At 35.3% G+C, this 20,964-nt stretch overlaps 5 protein-coding genes across 15 annotated transcripts in view; 3 read left to right on the top strand and 2 right to left on the bottom strand.

The window, feature by feature from the left end:
• LOC101745347 (putative mediator of RNA polymerase II transcription subunit 26) overlaps positions 1-749 on the top strand; it is a 29,480-nt gene extending 28,731 nt beyond the window's left edge. For all 11 annotated transcript variants that reach the window (XM_021351812.3, XM_021351814.3, XM_021351810.3 and 8 more), the window contains one exon: positions 20-749. In XM_021351812.3, coding sequence (XP_021207487.1) covers positions 20-543 — 524 coding nt within the window. In that variant the 3' untranslated portion in view covers positions 544-749. The remainder of the gene's footprint in view (positions 1-19) is intronic.
• Positions 750-6,277: 5,528 nt separating this feature from the next.
• On the bottom strand, positions 6,278-6,876 carry LOC105842410 (uncharacterized). The gene is made up of 2 exons (XM_012695274.1): positions 6,544-6,876; positions 6,278-6,430 (listed from the first exon to the last, which is right to left on the bottom strand). The coding sequence occupies exons 1-2, from the start codon at positions 6,874-6,876 to the stop codon at positions 6,278-6,280; spliced, it is 486 nt and encodes a 161-aa protein (XP_012550728.1).
• A 696-nt stretch (positions 6,877-7,572) lies between these two features.
• On the top strand, positions 7,573-8,600 carry LOC101745738 (transmembrane protein 242). Its single transcript, XM_004931839.5, has 4 exons — positions 7,573-7,772; positions 7,842-7,943; positions 8,184-8,320; positions 8,391-8,600. Exons 1-4 carry the CDS (start codon positions 7,742-7,744, stop codon positions 8,538-8,540), a joined length of 420 nt encoding a protein of 139 aa, XP_004931896.1. The 5' UTR covers positions 7,573-7,741; the 3' UTR covers positions 8,541-8,600.
• Positions 8,538-15,508, bottom strand: LOC101745585 (programmed cell death protein 2). Its single transcript, XM_004931838.5, has 6 exons — positions 14,846-15,508; positions 14,596-14,772; positions 12,454-12,609; positions 10,880-10,978; positions 9,670-9,966; positions 8,538-8,740 (listed from the first exon to the last, which is right to left on the bottom strand). Exons 1-6 carry the CDS (start codon positions 15,023-15,025, stop codon positions 8,588-8,590), a joined length of 1,062 nt encoding a protein of 353 aa, XP_004931895.2. The 5' UTR covers positions 15,026-15,508; the 3' UTR covers positions 8,538-8,587.
• An 809-nt stretch (positions 15,509-16,317) lies between these two features.
• Positions 16,318-18,058, top strand: LOC101745883 (tRNA-dihydrouridine(20a/20b) synthase [NAD(P)+]-like). Its single transcript, XM_004931840.3, has 2 exons — positions 16,318-16,584; positions 16,955-18,058. The coding sequence occupies exons 1-2, from the start codon at positions 16,463-16,465 to the stop codon at positions 18,006-18,008; spliced, it is 1,176 nt and encodes a 391-aa protein (XP_004931897.2). The 5' UTR covers positions 16,318-16,462; the 3' UTR covers positions 18,009-18,058.
• The last annotated feature ends 2,906 nt before the right edge of the window (positions 18,059-20,964 follow it).

The raw sequence follows: 20,964 nt of genomic DNA, 5'->3' as shown, positions 1-20,964 counted from the left end.
AACTTCATTTAATTTTAAGGTAAATTAATAGAGTCTGAGGATAATGAAGAATGTTTAGAAGGTGAAAGAGGAAACCAAAATTCCATTAAAAAATCTGAAAAAGACCTAGAAACCGCAACATTGACGTTTGTTAAACAAATACCTAGTGAGTTAGTGAAACGTAGCTTTGGAGATCCTTCAGATGGTACTATTGTGCGGAAAACTATAAGAATCGCGAGTGATATTGAGAATAGATCATTGGTGCAAATGAAACCAGAACTTATAAAAAAAGGTGATAGTGAAAATAAAATTTTAATTCCAATTAAGTTACACACAGGTGATGTAGTCAAAGACATTCAGCATACATTAATAGTAAATAAGAGTGGCAAGACTATTGGTGAAAAAAAACATGGTGTACATTACCAAAGTGTAACCAATTCAAATTGTGTTCGACAGACAGTTGGAGATAGTATCAGTAACAGTAATTCGTTCCTTAAAGCTAGAAAATTGAATAAACTTGAGGATGTAATGAATGAATCAACAAAAAAATTCAAAAGGAATTAATGTTGAAATCTTGTTGCCTGTCCATGTTTGTCTATTAAATTATTTTTAATTTAAATAAAATGTATAGTTGTTTTATGGACTTGTAAATATTAGAACTATATTATAATAACACCTTGTATTTAATACTGTATTTTATAATTGTAAAGATTTTAAGGTTTACCTGTGTATCATACTAGCTTCCACGAAATACAAAACTGAAACATAAATATCCTGAATCTTTTATTTTTAACTAGATTTCCCCGTGATTTCAGCGGCTATAAAAGTGGTTTTCAGAAATAATGAATCATTGCGATTTTCTCGTTAACAGTGGCCTATAAACTGATCCGATTTGTAAATCTGTCCGTACGCGACAGCACGAACCGGCGCACAGTGGGTCGATTCTATGATTTTAGTGAATTTGGGACCAATTTTGTTTTTTAAGATTTTTCTTTACGTAGATAGATAGAGCTCGTTAATCTCAATAATAATTGTTTTGGGCAAAAATTACAAAAACTTTATAGTTTGGTCAGAAAAATGTGTTTTGTGATTTTTTTGTATGGAGCGGGTCACATTAAATTAAATTCCTGCTAAGTACCGTGAGGTCCCGCTTTGAAACTTTATTTTTCTTACACCTTGTCTAGTCTACTATCATTTAATGCTTTGAACATGTGCATAAAGTTGCAACTCTGCCAAATAAATGGATCGAAAAAAATGAATAAATACATAGAATAAAAACCTTTATTTTTATTTTCGTAAGTGCTTTTAAGTTAAATTTGATATGGATTAGTAAGTACAAGCACGCAACAATACCCATAATTACATAATACCTAACAAAAATACATTTAGTAGGTCTCTAATTAATCAATCTCTGTAATTATTAGGATAGTTAACATTAGTTACTGAGGATAATTAGTTAAGCAGCCATTACTGGGTAGTAGAAAATATAGTAAACATTTGTGTCTCTCTGGAAGTATAAAGTGACCATATTTAATATATACTAACTAGTGTTCGTTTATTCGTACTACTACTAACATCTTGTGATTGTCGTCGTGATCTTCCTTTTTCCGTTATAATTGATAATTTTATTAACAATTTAGGATTATTTATGATTTTAAGAGAGCAACTACAGTCGCTGTCTGATAATAATAAACTTTCAATTCCTACAAAATCAAATGAACATGACCGAAGAGAAAAGTGTTGAGCCCCAAAAATTCTGTACGCACTTTTGTTCAAATATAAGTGCAATATGGAAACGAAGTAGTCGCATGTTAGCACAGTTTATAAGAAAAAAATGTGATTAGTTCGAATGTGCAATAAACTGGCCCGAAGGCATGATACCTGAAGATATCAACACTGTACAGGAAAGGCTCGAGATTTCTAATACTGAAGATGTTGAAAATGTACCACGCTCTAATGTACTACAGAAGCCTCGACATCTACTTTTACACCTCGAAAACCTTTTGAAGAATTGGGATCCAGGCAAAAACGAAGACGCATTGAACAAATTTACCAATCGTTTTCGTTATCTCCGGATGAAATGAAAGCTACTACAATTGCTAGTTTGAGAAACACTGGAAATGAAGACGTAGGAGAAATAATGAACCACCTGTCAAATCACCCCGAAGATCTAGAAAAAGTGAAGGAGTATTTAATTACAAGTAAAGTGAAAAGTAGTACATATTCTCCCGATAAGGCAATATTAGTTTCACTTAAATTAAGTGGCAGTATATAAACCTAAGAGAAGCAGCAAGTGAAAATGGGTCTGATTTATACCCTTCTTAATATAAAATTAAGCAAGAAAAGACCAAATGTTATCCAGGGAAAGACGAGGTAATTATTAATGAAGAAGGAGCTGCTATTAAAATGCAAGCATTACTAAGCTTGGCGGTATATAGGCTTTTAAATGTGATTACTTCGGATTTGGACTCGGCAAGAGAGCTACTGCTTATAAGCAAATAGGCTTTGATAGAGCCCCAGGTCAAAGTAATTATAAACAAAAGACTGAAACAGAGTTTGATGATTCATCTATTTTCTTGACCAGTCTAGTTCCTATAAGGCTTCAGAAATTTGATGGAACAATTGTTTGGGAAAACGACCTACCCTCATCAACTTTTTGTTGCCGTCCAAACAGTGGCAATTATAAAAGCTAGCATAACAGAAGAAATAGAAAGACTTCAGCCATAAAAAATCAAACAAGTTGAAGTTAAGCATCAATTGCACATGACGATGATAGACGGCAAAATAACCTCATATTTTTCAGAAACATTTTCTGCTCTCTGTGATATTTGCAAAGCAAAACCGTCAGACTTTTTTGGAGTCACTTGCTTATCAAAGAGAAAATAATGAAGAAATATTCCAGTATGGAATGCCATCTTTACATGCCTGGATAAGACGCATGGAGTGCTTACTTCATATCGGTAAATATAATTTTATTACTTCACAATTTTTTCATCCTATGTAGTTTCCTGTGAGATTATTTTTTAAAAGACATTTTTTTGTTTGCGTCTAGTCGTTTAGACTTCAAGAAATGGAGTTGCAAGGGGCGATGACTAAGAAAAAATATCAATCAGAAAGAGCGCTATACCTTAAGCGTTTAAAAAGGAATACGGTTTACTTATAGATGTTTTCAAGCAAGAAGTAGGAACAACCAATGATGGCAATACTGCCAGATTTTTCAGGAATGCAGAAGGAACAGCCCGCATAACAGGAATACGTAAAGATTTAATAGAGAGGTTTCACGTGATTCTTCAGACTGTTGCATCTGGAGAGCGCGTGGACCTTTCCAATTTTTCCGAGTTTTGTAGATATACTGCAGAATTGTATATTAATTTATATCCCTGGTATTATATGCCTTCCAGTATCCATAAATTGTTGGCACATGGCAGTGATATACAATAATAAAAAGCTTTGCCTTTCGTGCCATTCCTATAGGTAAACTGTCGGAACAGGCAGCGGAAGCTCGCAATAAAGATTTTCGGAAATATACAGAGAGTTGTTATTTTAGAAAGATAAGTAGACTGCCGACTAATGAGGATATTTTACACAATCTTCTTTTGTCTTCTTATCTAAATCTAAAGATCGAATGGTGAAGCAAAATATATAATACTTAGAGAGATTGATTAATTAAGCCTACTAAATGTATTTTTGTTAGGTATTATGTAATTATGGGTATTGTTGCGTGCTTATACTTACTAATCCATGTCAAATTTAACTTAAAAGCACTTACGAAAATAAAAATAAAGGTTTTTATTCTATGTATTTATTCATTTTTTTCGATCCATTTATTTGGCAGAGTTGCAACTTTATGCACATGTTCAAAGCATTAAATGATAGTAGACTAGACAAGGTGTAAGAAAAATAAAGTTTCAAAGCGGGACCTCACGGTACTTAGCAGGAATTTAATTTAATGTGACCCGCTCCATACAAAAAAATCACAAAACACATTTTTCTGACCAAACTATAAAGTTTTTGTAATTTTTGCCCAAAACAATTATTATTGAGATTAACGAGCTCTATCTATCTACGTAAAAAAAATTGTTAAAAAACAAAGTTGGTCCCTAAGTCACTCAAATCATAGTATCGACCCACTGTGGCGGCGGCGATTATTATAGCAGTTATATTCAGCGTTAGCCAAAAGTCTGAATGCCAGCTCATTTACTTAAAAAGTGTGAATTTAGGTTATGAATCTTTGTGTTGAATCGAGATGCATAGTAAATTGGTTTTCATCTGCCTTAATATTTTTATCATTAGTGTAGAATCCATACTAAAAACAATTAGGATTCTGTTCAATGTAATGAGCATTATAAAATTGATATGTAGAAAAATATGTCAAACTCTTGGGTTAACGTCTAAATAATATTTGGAATCACTGTTGGAATGGAAAGTATGTATGGTGAAAGGCCCATAGAAGTTCTTGTAAAGCTCTAGTAACCACATTGTCACACAAAGGACATTACGAAAGTTCGATTTTCAAAATGGCATTAAACCGTTGGACCTCGCATGTCTGATATTTATAAGCGACGGGTACCATTCATCTGGCCTCATGCTCACATTGGTAGATATTCATTCCCGATCCTGCGGACAGAATGGAAAGCAGTCGACGTCGCCCAAAACATGTCATCTCGGATCCTCCCGATCCACTAACGGTGCTTTTAGGTACTTCAAGCACCGGTCACCGTTCTCGTCGAACCCGTCGCTTGCGACGAAGGACTCGACGAGTAAATTAACTCTCAGACACAGCCCACTGAGTTTCTCGCCGGATCTTCTCAGTGGGTCGCGTTTCCGATCCGGTGGTAGATTCTGCGAAGCACGGCTCTTGCTAGGGTTCGTGTTAGCAACATCGTCAGGTTTGAGCCCCGTGAGCTCACCTACTAAAGTTAGGGTTACGCTGACATAGCCGCTAGGGCTATCAGCTTAGGCAGGAAAAAAAAAAAAAAAAGGTAGATATTAGATAATAAAAATGGAATCACATAAATATCGGAAGGTGGAAATAAAATGAACGGTTGAATAACACAATAAAATTAATGTAAGGAACTAAATTAAAATCCATAATTAATACTCAAGTTGTAACTAAATATAACCACATGATTAAAATTAAAATAAGTTTTATTTAACACTGTAGTTTTAGTTTCATACAGGTATGGGCGATGTTCCCTTTGTTTGTCCCATTGATACAACAAATAAATATAGCTTAGCTAATCTATGAAATAATAATTATGGATAGAAAAAATCACGATTTGGAGAACGCAAATAGGTACATAGCAAAAGAAAGGTTCAGAGCACCGATTTTATCGACGGCCAGAAAAAAACCCTCTTCCTATTCGTACACTCTTGACAGAGTGGTCGTGGTCATGCATCAGTCGGATCCTGCGATACCGATGCTCTCGCGATGCGACGCCATATGGCACGATGTTTCGCAGAGTGAGAACAATCATTATGTTGGAGTGAGTCACAGATTTTATGAGGTCGGTCCATTGTGTTGGAGATCGTCAGCGAGATCTTTTGCCCTCGACTTTCCCTTGCACCACCAACCGCTCAATGGAGTCCTCATTACGAGTTATGTGCCCGAAGAACTTGAGGATTCGTATTTGGACTGTTGACGATAGTCTCTCCTTGATTTTGAGCTCTTTCAGGATCGAAATGTTGGTACGGTGCGCGGTCCAGGGAATTCTGAGGAGACGTCTCCAACACCACATTTCCAGTGCGTCAATCTTACGACGGTCTTGCATCCTCGGCGTCCACGTCTCAGCCCCATACAGAAAGATTGGAAAAACCAGGCATCTCATTAACCGAACTTTTGTGTTTTTGGTTATTCTGCGGTCTCTCCAAATCTTTGTTAGCCTCTCAACTGAGAATCTTGTCACGGCGCAACGTCTTCGGATCTCATCTTCGCAGCCTCCAGCGTTGGTGATAGTGGAGCCTAGATATACATAGCTATTAACTACCTCGCATCCCGCTATATGTTGGACTTCCGGTTGGTTGATGTTAGCACGATCTACAATCATCATTTTGGTCTTATCAGGATTGATCGCAAGTCCAAAATTCAACCCTGTGGTCTCCAGCCGACGAAGAAGCACCTCGATTTCGTCTCTGGTTGACGCCAAGAGGGTAGTATCATCGGCGTATCTCAAGTTTGGTATTTTCGGATCGAAACGGATATTCCTTTAACCCAATCTTCAAGAACTATCCGCATTATATATTCTGTGTATATATTAAATAAAAGAGGAGATAGTATGCAGCCCTGCCTAACGCCTGCCTATGTGCTGAAGCGTTCGGAGTCAATACCGTCAACACGAACAGCGGCCGTGCCATCTTCGTACAGACGTCTGATGGTGTGTACAAGATGTTGCGGTACACCCATTTCCGTCAGTACCAACCACAGCTTCCACCACTTGACGGTATCAAAAGCCTTTCGGAAATCCACGAAACACACATATAGGCTAATATTAAATTCTCTGGCCTTTTCTACGATTTGCCGCATTACGAGTAGTTGCTCTCTTGTGCCTCGACCTTTTACAAAACCTGCTTGCTCGGGGGCGATCTCTCGGGACAAGTAACCTTGTGCCTCGTGTTAATAATGTGCAGCATGACTTTACTGGCGTGGGATACGAGAGAAATTAGTCTGTAGTTATTGCACTTCTTCGTTGATCCCTTTTTGTGAAGTGGAATGAATATCGAATGTGACCAATCGCTCGGCCAAACTCCAGTGATCCAAATTCGACAACAGATGATGTGCAGTATATCCACTCCGATTTCCCCCATGGCTTTTATTGTCTCGATGGGGATTTCATCAAAACCTACAGCCTTCCGTTTAAGGTGGTTAATAGCTGCTCGCACTTCGTCTTTTAGAGGCATCGGCTCCAGTTCCGAGGGTTCACTGTATGGATCCACCAACCATATTACAGCAGATTTGTCGTGAGTTCATTAAATAATTCTTCCTCACGCCTCAGAGACCACAGTAGGTACATTGAATATACTGAATTTTACTACATATTACTACACAATCTTGACTGTAGCCTGTGAATCATAATCTTCGTTCGTACCATGCACTGGACTTTTTGGCGGGAGCGCGAGGCGTGAAGTTGTGCGATTTGTTTTATTTTTTCTAATTCGTCTTTAGGTTTGAAAGTGTAAAAACGGTGGTTTATTAAATGTTTAGTATTTGTGGAAGTGCACAAATATGGGAAAATGAAACAAAACCGCTGAACGTAACTTCTCGGGATCCTCAAAAAATGAAAAAGTCTCAGTAAATGACCACCATTTTATTCAAATTATATTTCATCCCATATCTCTCATTTCATTTTATTTCATCCCCGTTGTTTAATGTCTCAAATTAATCATCTTCATTTCATTTCACTTCATATTATCATTTTTCATAAAAATAAGAATATAAATTAAAATAAGGCATAAGGTCATAGTTATCAGGTCATAAAATCCCTTTTAAAAAAACATCTTGACATTTGACGTTTATGACATATAAACTTAAGAATTGGCTCTATGGCTTAGTTCCATTGCCTTTCTCTTCGAGAAAAGCCCTACTACTGCTACTACGATTATGACAATATTGACAATAGAATGAAGATATGAATGATTGTTGAGTGAGAATCACCGAAGGTGAGAATTTGCTGCACGAATTTTTGAAAGAAGGACTCTAAATACAAATGAAAAATAGCCCAATATCATTATAAATAATCCTAGTTTTTATTTCTCAACTTATTCTATGGAGGAAGAACGACTGCAACGTATTAAAGTTAAGTTAATTCCCTAACCAATTTTTAATAAAAATAGGTCTTTTTTCGTGATAATAATTTAAATTTCAGCTGGTGCATTTCTGGCATCAGTCACGGGTATATCGGCGTTAATCGGATTCAGCGCAACTTTATCCACTGCAAAAAAATCTGATCCTAAGTACTTCAGTAAAGGTTAGTGTACATTTAAAATCTACATCATTATCATTTAACAAAACAGCGTATTGGCTTTACTGAGCCTAATGAGTAACTGTGATCAATCATTGTTTGTATACTGGTCTGCTCCGTGGCTACCTTGATAGAAAACAACATTATTACTAAAGTGATGATCTATGTTTTATATGAAAAAAATACAAAGTATTAAACTTCATTATTCGATATGGACTATGGTTTGTGTTAATATAATGATTTTAGGCTTACATGGTGGTGCTGAGCTTGGGGACGCAGGTGCCATACTTGCATTAAGAGCCTTAGGATGGGGTACACTGTATGCTGTTGCAGGTACTGGTTTCCTTTGCTATGGCATTTGGAAACTTTCTGGTGCAAAAGATGTGAGTTCACCAATACAACTAATGTTTCATGACCAAAATGCAATTCATTTATCTTACTGTATTATTTCAGTTAAAGGATTTTAGAGTGAAAATGGGTAATTTGTTGCCTACATTACCAAAGAACAATCCACCTCAATCAAGAACAGAGTTTAGTGGTTTGAATGACTTTTTAACATATGTATCTGAAGAATATGGGAAGAAATCAGTGAAAGAAAAGTAGATGTAAAAATCATTTTTAATTCAATTACTTTAACAAATAATAGTGTTTCAATCAGATAAATCTTGTTTTATCATATACTCCAACATGTATGCAGATCCTTTGTTACAACTAGCTTTGCAAGTATAAATAGCTAGTACTCCCCAGTCTATGCTGTTCAATTCTACACCAACATCTAAGAAATTCAGCAGTTGTGGCATTATCTAAAATTGAGAATAGGTTATATCTAAATAAATAGCACTCTTTTGAATGATATAATTAGTATTATAGAGTTATTCTCAACAAAATTCTTTAAAAATATTTAATTTCAAATTTATATTAAGAAACGAGAGAAAGAAGTTTTATATATGTGATAGCATGTCCTCAATTCCTATTTTAATTACAGAAATGTTGTTGTAAAATAAAGTTAAATGGTCTTTTTACCAGATAATTTTTTATATTTATGGTCTAATTCATTTAAATGTTGCCGCCCACTTCAAAGACATGCAATGATTTGTGTCATGAATAAAAAAGATTGTGGCACATACCTATGTGGGGTAATACAATACAACCACTCCACCACTAAATATGCAAATTTATAAATATTGCAGGTTATTCTTTCTTCATCATTTTCAACAACAGTCTTACATAGGGCATTTATGACTTAGTGTTTTTTTAATGAACTGTTATTTGACCAACATTTAATAAGCCACAGTATTATTGATTGACCACCACTAGAAATCAGAGAGTCAAAGATGCAATGGGAATACCTAAATACAAAAACTTCAACAGGGATCAGCCCAGTTTTCAAGTGTGTGGATTCCAGCATAAATTTAACAAAAAACAATGCATATCTAGAGTGAATGTACCAAAAATGAATTTTAAAAAAGAGGGTCTAATGATTTATCAACTTATTGTTCTACCCATAGCTTTTAATCTATCCATGATGGTGAGATAAGCAACTGCTATGAAATATTGGGAACTAAATAGACATAAAAACATAGTAAGAGTGTGCAACATGAAAGTATTTAAACTGTATCCACCGTAAAACGATTTTTGTATCAGAACATAGATATATAATGAACTTATCATTATTTACAAATAAATGCTATTATTCAATTTAAAATATGAAATAGCTTATATATATACTTACTTGGAATTCAAATTGCCTTTCACCATTGCAATATTCACATTTGGGTATATGAACTAAGCTGTCATTATTACTAGTAATCCATAAGGGTACACCTCCTCTGTCATACCTTAGAACTTGTTCTGGGTGTCTAGCAACCCTTTTACTAAATTTATTAAACACTTTGTCATTAGGTACTGTTCTTGTGTATTCTTCTAATTCACTTTCGCTAATATTGTTCAATGAGCCAACTTTTTTTTCTTGCATCATTTTGTTCAGCTTCTCCATCTCTTGATTTATATCAGTGTTATTTGGATCTTCCTAAAAATAAAATTAGCTTAACTTAGGTTATATTAGAGATGGGATGTGTGAATGGGTGTATTCCATGTTCCAAATGATTTAAAATCAATTTTTGCTTATGTTCAGAGTACCTTTTTATGGCCGGGACTTAGATTTATAACCCAACATGTTGATGGTGTATGGTGGGAACAGAATCTATTAAGCCGCCTCTACGTCGGTTTTTCAACAAGGCATCCAAATCTCCGTTTCATGAACTTTGAATAGGTGGGGGCATGTACCACACTGGCGGCGAGATCTCTCATCGCGGTGCTGGGGAGGGATCTCCTTGTGGGCTGTCGTCGCTCGCATGTTAGAGGACCTGAGCTCGTGGCAGGCCATGGCCAGGTTTTGTGACCTGGTCATGGCGTTCCGGGAGGCTGAGGAGCGCGAATGTGAGTCGGATCCCACTTCGGCTCCTCAGCGCAAAGGCAGGGTGGGCGGCGCGGGCGAGAAGACCCCGCTCAGCCCCCATAGAGCCTGTCGGGTGCCGGGTATTCGACTCTCGGTCCGGTGGCTCCTGTGCGGCGCCCACGGTGTCTCGTGTGACGACGTCCTTCGAGATAATCCCGGGGATGAAATCCCAACGTATCATCAGGACGAATACAGGCGAAGGCGGATTTTCGGCGCACACTGCGATACCGTAGATTTCGTGTAGCTGGTGTGGTGGAGCTCGATGGGGTTTAAGGCGTAGTTTCCTGCGAGGAATTGGGGAAGATGAAGAACCTCGGCCTTCCTCTTCCTCTCTGAAAGCGCCGGAGTCCGATATAACCCCGTTCGTTATCCCCTGGACTGGGTATCCGTAAATGGAAAATTCCGAGCGTTGATAAAATTTAAAAAAGGGGGCATGTATCATTAGCTCGCGTAAAGTAATACTAATGTCAATTACTTTGCTTACCTCATCTTCTTCATCAACAATCAGTTCCCATTCTTTAAACAGTACTGACTGTCCAGCCTTTGTAATTTTGAAGTTATTTGTACTCACAATATCACCAGACTGAAAATTTAGAGTTATGTTATTGATATAATGTACAACTTCAGTGTGAAGTTATGCTACTAAAATTTCTGATTTCAAGATTTATTATACACACATTATAAGAATTTGAGATTTAAAAAAAAACACATGTAAAGTTTATTTACTGATACTAATAATTATTTATGATACATAATTAAAATCATTTTACTATTTAATTTATAGTCAGATTCTTTTCAAAGATTTTTAAAATATCTCGTTTCCCATAGTTTAATTTTATTAGTTTTTTTTTAGTCATAAAACTTGTAACTCGAATATTTTATTGATATCGTACAATGGAAGTCAGTTTTAGGAAAGCAGAAAACACGAATCTATCAAAAATAAATAGGCTAGTAATGGTAGGTACACACCACATGGGACACATCAACACCACCAACCGCCTGCAGGATATTCACAAAAAAAGAAGGCAGTTTCTCGCAATAATTTTTAATTTTAACAAAATACTTTTCGTATTTGTCCTGGCTGTTTCGTATTTTTTGAAATATTATTATTAACTAAGCTATAATGGTGTTTTAATGGTCTTTTTTTTATATTTCTATCTGGAAGTCGACACCTTTACCTATTTTTTTTTGGCTTTTTACATTCTACAACGGCACAAATTAGTCATGAGTTTAAATATGCTATTCAATTATTTCCTGTTCTGGTCCTGGTCTGTTCTTATGTATGGCAACGAAACATGGGCGGCAACCAAAAGGAACGTGCATACCATTCAAGTTGCGGAAATGAAGATGCTGAGGTGGGTGTGTGGCGTGAACAGACTCGATAAAATCCGCAACAAATACGTGCGTGGAAGCCTCGGTGTACGGGACATCATCGAGACAAGGTGCAGGAGAGTAGGCTGTGATGGTATGGTCACGTAAAAAGGAAGCCACCTGACTACCTTGGAAATTTGGCACTACTACTCGACCTCCCCGGTCGGAGACTTTGAGGTAGACCAAAGACAAGGTGGAAGGATGTAGTGCTGAAGGACAAAAGGGAATGCAATGTTGCTGATGAGGATGTCGAAGACAGAGCGAAGTGGAGTAAAGTAAGGAAAGTTGACCCTACTACCATGATAAATGGCTGGGAAGAGAGAGAGATTCAATTATTTCCTGAACTTTATTTAAGATCAATAGAAAAATGGAAAAGAACAATTTATGAATGTGTGTAAAGATGATTAATTTTGTACATAAGTAAACAGATGCCATTCCAGCAGTTAAAGCTAAATGATGAATCTGAAATTTAAATACCTTTTCAAGGCCCAATCACCTAATATGGAATGAAATAGTGCTTTATAATTATTAATCGATACATTAAAAATGGTGAAGCATAACAAACCAAGAAATACAAATAATCCAATTATTAAATATTGTAATAATAATCAAATTATTGTACTTTTATTGGTATTTAAATAAATAAAGTATCACATTATGCTGATTATCAAAACTGGTTAAATTTACCTGCAGTTGCGGACATTGTTCTTTATGGCCCTTTTGCCAGTCAATAATTTGATGTTTCCTACTACAGTAGTACACTTTCTTACACCTTGAACAATGAGCAGGTCCTCTAGCACCACATACATCACACAATTTTGTCCAGTTGTCCATTGGGAATTCCTATTATGTGGGAAGGTTCCTATTAAAATTTTTAGTAGCATATTCTGAATGAGTGACTCTGTTTATGATGGTGCAGATATAGGTATACATATATGCCTTTCTTTTTTTTCCTACCTATTCTAGTGACCTCGAGGGCCATACTAGATTCACCAGCGAGTATGTGAGCTTACGGGGCTCTAACCTGGGGACGTGGCTAACACTAGCTGTATCAAGAACAGTGTCTCGCAGAACCTACCTGAGAAAACCCGGTAGAAACTCAGTGGGCTATGTCTATGGGTATTTTTTATTTTTTATTGTTTAGATGGGTGGACGAGCTCACGGTCCTCATGGTGTTAAGTGGTAACGGGAGTCCCTAGATATATACAACGTAAACGGCGCCACCCACCTCGATACGTGAGCTGTAAGGTCTGTTTTAACAGTACAACGGCCGCCCTACCATTGAAACCAAAACGCATTACTGCTTCACAGAAATAGGTGGGGTGGTGGTAGCTACCCGTGCAAACTTCTAAGACGTGCTACCACCAGTAATTATGTACTTTATAATTTTACGAGCTTGATTTTTATTACACGATGTTATTGCTTCACCTTGGAAGTCAAAGAACAAGTGGAAGTAGTATGGACGTATTTCATAATAAAAATTGGTACACGCCTGCGGGATTCGAACACCGGTATATTGTTCGACACGAATGCACCGGCCGTCTTACCCTTCGTCGCAAGCCATGGGTTCGACGAGAACGGTGACCAGTGCTTGAGGTACCTAAAAGCACTGATAGTGGATCGGGAGGATCCGAAATTACGTGTTTAGGACTACGTGGAGTGTTTACTATTCGATCCGCAGGTAAACGCCTGATCGATATACGCTTGGCAGTTTAAGACATCAATTCTAGTAATCAATCAGATATTTTTAAAAATGGTTAGTTTAGTGATGTTTTCAAAAAAAAATCAATTGGTATTTAGAAAAGTAGGATAGTATTTATTTTGCCTCATAAAAAATTGCTGCATATACAAAAGATACAATTGTAGTTTGAACTGAAAAATATCTACAAACCTAAGTGAATAGTTATAATCCCGTGTTTTCTCTATCTAACTACAATATAAATATAATATTAAATCTAATTATTATTATTTCAAATATAATTTAATTGGATCCTTTTGGTAAGCTTCAGTCTCTAGTTAATTAATAAAACAAAACAAGGATGTGACAGATGTTGAAACAGATGGATATAAAATCATATGGCAATATTAAAATCAGGGAGGTGATGATTGGATCAAATGTCACCACTCCATTTAAAAGATAGTGTTTTTTAGCAAAAAGAGAATCTGATTTGGGAGACGTTTGAAGGAGCTAACAGCCTTCTCAGTGTACATTGGTTACCAGAGAACCCTTAGAGGTTACAACATGAATAGTTTTGGAGATTTATTTTGACTGAACAACATATGGTACAATAACCAGCATACTGAAGATGCTCTCTGCCTAGATTATATAACGCTATGAATTTTAATATGAACCCTAATTGAAGATACTAAATTGTGAAGGAGCATTCAGAGGCTAAATAACTAAACTTCATTTCACTGTGTAACTGCTATCACTTAGGCAGCAAAAGATAGTATTCAAAGAGCATATTATCTCAAGAGGGTCAAGAATGTCTAAGGAAATTTGTGTAATTCAAGCTGGGTTTAAGCCTGTACAAAAAAAATTAAAAGTTTACGGTAGTCAAAACTGATACTTCTGGGTCCCAGTGATGGATTCAAACTGTTGGGTTAATAGTTCCACCAGCTTCTGAAGTCAATAAGTACAGCACCTTCTAGGCCACTGACTAGAGCAACTTGAATGCCACAATTAATTCTACACCATTTGAGGGATGTCAACAAGAAGATTGACACCTGCTGGTAAGATTTAAAGCGAATTATTCCATGACTGGGATAGATTTTTCAAGCTTCTTAATAATCAAACAACTCAAAATTAACACTGTTAATAAATCAAACCTCATCTTTTTCTTCATATGGTTGATAGGAATAGAAATCATTCGTTCTAGGAAGCTGACAGCGTAGTACAATAAAGTTATCAGTGTGGTTTTTACTGCAACAATTTCCATTTTTACAAATGAAAATAAATATAGTTCTATGAAAGCAATCTTCTACATCTTCAAACGGAGCATAAACCTGAAAGAATAGTTATAATAATGACCTTAAATATTTTCAATATGCTTTGTTAATATTGTTTAAAATGACGTACTTGACACAAGAAAACTGTAGGATCCTGGCATTTTTTACACAAAAGCTCACTAGATTTCGGTAGATCCTGCAGATTAAGCCAGGATGGTTTTCCGCCAATTTTGCTTGGAAAGAACCTTGGATGTAAAAGCCAACTAGGTTTTTCTTCTAAAACGCCTATATCCACTTTTCTGGGCTCCATTTAAATTAAACGAAAACTGTGTTATATTAAATCCAATTCAGTATTTTTATGTAGTGTTAAAAACGTTTTTCATTTTTCAAGTAAAATAAACAAATCTATTAGACTCGTGTGTTACTGCTATCTATAATAAGAGTTTAAAAGTTAAAAGAGAATCGCAACACGCACATTTTAGGTTAGTTTAAGTAAATCCATAGGTACATTAGGTATATACTAGGTAGGTACATACAACATACCTACCTATTTAAGCTAATCAATGTAAGTAATTATCTGTGCATGTTGATACACTAATTTAAATCAAGTTTTTGGCGGGAACGCGAGGAGTGAAGTTGTGTGATTTGTTTTATGTTGTCTATTTATAGTTTCTTCAGGTTTAAATGGGTTATAACGGTGGTTTATTAACTGTTTAATATCTTCGAAAGTGCACAAATGTGGGAAAATGAAACAAAGCCGCTAGACGTAACTTCTCGGGATCCTTCAAACAGTTCACTGAAAAAGTCTCAGTAAATGTCCACCATTTTACGTATTGAATTACGAATTTGAAATTCGTATCAAGATTTAAAATTTAGTTCCTCAATATCCCAACCCCTGATGACAAAAATTATCCCTGAAACATTTCGGGCTGTTTATAAATGTCTGGCACATTAAATAAAGGCGACCGAAATTAATACTTTATTCGGAAGTAAAAAACAAACTAAAACGTCCTTACGCATGGAGAGTTAGGACTGAAACCATTATGTAACTAAATGCGACTACACCTTCCTAAATGCGTTTCTAATTAGGCTTCTATATGATTTAGTCAGTCAGAAGTCAGAAACCATCCTTGCTACTGAATTTAGTAGGCTAAATTTAGCCAAGAGTATTATGCCTTTTACTTAATCCTTAATGCTAAATCCAGGGCAATAAAAAGCAAAAGTCATATCATTTGAATGAGGAGTGAAACGGAAAGGAAATAATTAATATTTATTTTTAAATGAAATGAGAGGAGGAAGACAGCGCAGGTGTTAGCAAAGATAAAATGAAAAAATCTCAGTAAAAGAATGAGAATTTACTGAGAATTACAATTTCTTTATAAGAAAAGTCGAGAAGCCGTGCAAGCAAATTAATTACATTTACGTTTAATTGTACTATTAAAATGAATATTAGGCTAAAATAACAGAATACCGGCCATTAAATATTAAAAAGAAATAATTAAGTGTGATTTAAAAAAAATTATTAAGTGTTGATCCCTGTATTCTGTAGGTATTCAGACCGGCAAAGAAAACGGGACCATACGATCTACATGGGTACTAAGAACGGCACTAACCTAACCTTTAACTTTTGTCACTTTTGTGAAGAATGTAAACAATGTGGTGTACTTATTATTTGTAAACAAATAATAAAATTTAATATATCTAGTAGATATCAGAATTGTAAAGTCAGTCTGTAAACTCTGTAACGATGAAAGAAATCTGCGATATTATGGAAAAATTTGCTGATGCCAAAATAAATAAAACATATTTGAAAGTATGTGCCCCGATGGTCAGATACAGCAAAGTTCATTTTAGAACTTTAGTAAGAAAGTGAGTCTATTTAACGACTTGTTGATTTATCTAATTTCGAAATTGTAATTGATTTTTTGTCGTATGTCTGCTCTCAGCCATCACACTAAGTGATTGTAGTATAATCGTCCATCTATCAGCTTACAATTTACCTACACAAATCACTACCTCTGCTCTTTCAACGGAAGTTAATTCCGACCAGTAGGACAAACATGACCAATTTTAATATGTTTAGTGTCTGATAGCAAGGTAATTGAAATCTGTTTGTACTGGCACTGCAGCTTTGAATGTGCTGGTCTCTGGAAATGTTTCAATTGAGTTTTAATTGTTAATTAAAATAAATTGGTGGAGTCTCATTAGTATTTTGTCTCATATAATTCTTATTTTTCAGTTTTAATGCAGATCTATGTTTCACTCCAATGATTTTGGCAGATTCTTTTTGTCAAAATTCTAAAGCTAGAGCTAATGAGTTTATGACAACAACAACAGACTTTCCTGTGATAGCCCAATTTGCGGCTAATAATCGAGACGATTTCGTGGATGCTTCAAAACTAGTTTATCCATATGTCGACGGGGTGGACTTAAATTGTGGGTGTCCTCAGAAATGGGCAATGAAAGATGGCTATGGATGTTCCTTATTATCTAAACCAGAAATAATTTATGACATTGTAAAAGGACTAAGAAATGTTTTGCCCAACAAATTTAGTATATCTGTGAAAATAAGACTTTTGAATGATATAAAAAAAACTGTTATTTTGTGCCAGCAGCTAGAGAAATGCGGAGTAACATTTTTGACAATACATGGAAGAACAATTGCACAAAAAAGCAGTGGTCCTGTAGATATAAATGGATTAAAAGAGGTCAGAGAGGCCTTATCTGTCCCAATGGTAGCAAATGGTGGTGTCAAGAATCTTAATGATGCCAACCACTTATATGAAGTAGTAAAGTGTAGTGGTGTAATGGCGGCTGGGGGTCTTTTGTCTAATCCTGCTTTATTCAGTGGTATTACAAAAACTCCACTTAGTTGTGTGAAAATGTGGATGGAATTAAAGAATAAAAACATTGAAAGAATAACATTTCAGTGCTATCATCATCATTTAGTCTTTATGTTAGAAAAAGTATTGACCAAGCAGCAAAAACAAATTTTCAACCATTTAAGTACATTTGAAAGTGTTGATGATTTTATACTGAATAACTTATTTGAGAATTCAATAGTTGATTTTCATTATAAACATGAATTAGGAAACTTTACAGAATGTCAGTTTCCTGATCAAATTACTATGAAACATTGTACTAAATGTAGAACCTGTGGCAAAAGTGTACATTACTGTGTGTGTAATAAATATGACTATAGTACTACCCACGGAAACTTTTTTATCTCGCACATTAATGCAGATGATGGTCTTGATTACATGGACAGTAATATATTTGATGAACCAATATGAATTTTCATGACTATAGTTATGTTTCCACTAAATACATATTTTGTTACCAAGTTTTTGCTTTTATTGAATTTATGCCTAATACATTTTTGTATTATTTTAGTGCTTGTTGTTTAAGTTCTTCTTGGGCGTCGCAGTAAAAGGTCACTATACTAGAGGTTATAGAAATCACAGGCTGAACGCTAATCACAAATGCACTAGTCACTTTGAGATTATGATCCAATTATTTATTTAATTTATTGTGAACCAGTAATCTAAAGCAAAGGCTGCAGTTGGCGAACAAACCGTGAACGTTGTAAGAGTTAGATTACTAGCTGTTAAAAATATATTGCAAAGTAGTATCTTTGGATTGCTATTTTTAATAATAGGTATGTCGGAAATAATAAGTATCACCGGTTTTCCATCTCGGGAATTTTTTTATTGGAAATTTGCATTCGAGATCTTTGGTAAAATTTTTACTAATGTTGTAGCCACATGTTAAAAATTAGTAGGATTATCGTATAATCGCAGTTAAGGACAGCTTTGTTAATGTAGTTATCAGTTTTTTTTAATATTTATTTTTCATTTAATTATTTAATCTTTTGTGCTACTTGTTCAATAGTAGCAATATGTAATAATACCGCAAGTTACACCTTGAATTTTATAACTTCCATTTTTTGCAAAATGCACATTGTCAAAACGTAATTATTTTGTAGCATAAGTACCAACCGACCATCTTATTCATCATTAAAAATAATGTAACGCAATTAACCAGACATGAAATTCTCAGAAATCGTTGTCAAAATATTTTAATTGTCCATGTAGATATTATCTTAATTAGAAAGACACTTCAAAGCACCGTTCTTTATGATTTTATATATTTCTGAGTGGACAGTGCTTTCTTATTAACGAAATTACAAAAATTACCTTAAAATTATATTTTATAATTTTATTTTTATATTTTAAGTATATAAATTTACAAAATTGATCTTTAATTTACATAAATAAAATAAAAAATCACGTTTAATAGCAGTAAATTTACTGTGGGTAGGACGTCTTGTGAGCCCAATAACCACCACCCTGCTTATTTCTGGCGCGAAGCAGTACCGTAAAATGGGGCGATTAGGGACAAATTCCAACTTTATGAGCAATTTTAAGGTAGTTGTTGATGTATATAATGCTATATCAGGATCAAAATGATTGAGTCTTGGGGGCATCTTTGTTGTCTAATTTAAAATTATGCAACTAGCATTCCAGTTTAAGCAAAAAATGCAAAAATAGGTCTAATCCCTATTTACCCGAAAATTGCGGTTAATTGGGACGAAATGAGAAATTTGCTAGGGTTGGCACTACTTTTATTTTTATATATAGTTTTAATTTATTTATTTATTTAGTTGCACCAACAAAGTGATCATCAATAAAAAAAATTGAAAAACTGACAAAAGTACATGGCAGACATCACCTCAATTATAGGTGCAATCGACAGTGCTGATATTTCTATCTGGGTTAAGAGATTAGGTGTGTCGGTTATTCCATGGATTAATCAGATGTATACCCCCACTCTGAACAAATATTAAATATTTTATGATGTATTACTTAGACATTTTTGTCCACCTTGAGATTTCATTGATCTTGTTACATGTCTCTGCAAAATCGACTTACTTATATTAAATTGCTTATCTATTTCAACTAAAGATTTATTCCCAATTTCGCTTCGATAAACCAGATTTTTACCAACAAATTTAAAAAATATTGTTATAACTACATAGACAACCCTACAAATCTGTACCTATTTATACTTAGGTCGTTTCCATTTCACGTATTCTCATCCCAATTGACCTCTTTTTCGTTGTTATTTGTACCTAAGACGTCCCCAATATCCCCAAAAACAACAGATTTTTACATGTATTTTTATTTAATCAAATACATTAAAACCAATAACAACTGAGACTTACCTTTAATATATATGCTGGTTCAAACACTAAATAACGTTTATAAATCATAGTCGTCTTCTATTATTATCAAATAAATAAAAGAGAGCAAAGTTTCTAGCACTAAAATAATTACCACCACAGGAAGTTAATTTGAAACGCGATTTTTTATAAGTTAGCAGCTATTATCATGCATATTCAGAGTTGTTTTGTGAACTTTCAACATTCTACTATTAAACTACAAAAAAATGGAAGATTTTGCAACGAATATAAAACTTATATTGAGCGTCGAAAGATTTTCCCGGTTTTTTCCCGATTCGCCTTTCAATCCCTAATCGCCCCATTTTACCGGTAATAATTACTAACGGTTTGAAGGGTTGGACTGCCTTTAAATTTTTTTTTTTTTTTTTTTTTTTTTTTTTTTTTTTTTTTTTTTTTTTTTTTTTTTTTTATTGCCTTTGTAGGCAGACGGGCATACGGCCCACCTGATGGTGAGTGGTTACCGTCGCCCATGGACTCCAGCAATGCCAGGGGCAGAGCCAAGCCGCTGCCTACCGCTTAATACTCTCCATAAGCCTCGTTTGAAGAAGGACATGTCATAGCGCTCGGGAAACACCGTGGAGGGGAGCTCATTCCATAGCCGGATGGTACGTGGCAAAAAAGATCTCTGGAAACGCACTGTGGATGACCGCAGTGGCTCCAGGTAGTATGGATGAACTCTACTCCGGTGGCGGGCGGTGCGATGGTAAAAACGAGATGCTGGTATCATCTCGAACAATTCCTCAGAGCACTCCCCATGGAACATACGGTACAAAATACAGAGGGAACCGAAGTCCCTCCGCAGACTCCCTTAAATAATACAATTGAGAGTTATATCACATTGTAATGATTGTTGTGTTTATGCAAGGACCTCTTGAGTGTCCGCGCGGGTAGGTACCACCACCCTTGCCTATTTCTGCCATGAAGCAGTAATGCGTTTCGGTTTGAAGGGTGGGGCAGCCGTTGTAACTACTCCTGAGACCTTAGAACTTATATCTCAAGGTGGGTGG

The sequence above is a fragment of the Bombyx mori genome, chromosome 22 (genome assembly GCF_030269925.1).
Source record: "Bombyx mori chromosome 22, ASM3026992v2".
Classification (NCBI taxonomy): Eukaryota; Metazoa; Arthropoda; class Insecta; order Lepidoptera; family Bombycidae; genus Bombyx; species Bombyx mori.
Note: the sequence above shows the minus strand (reverse complement) of the source record. Positions and strands in the feature narration are given on the sequence as shown.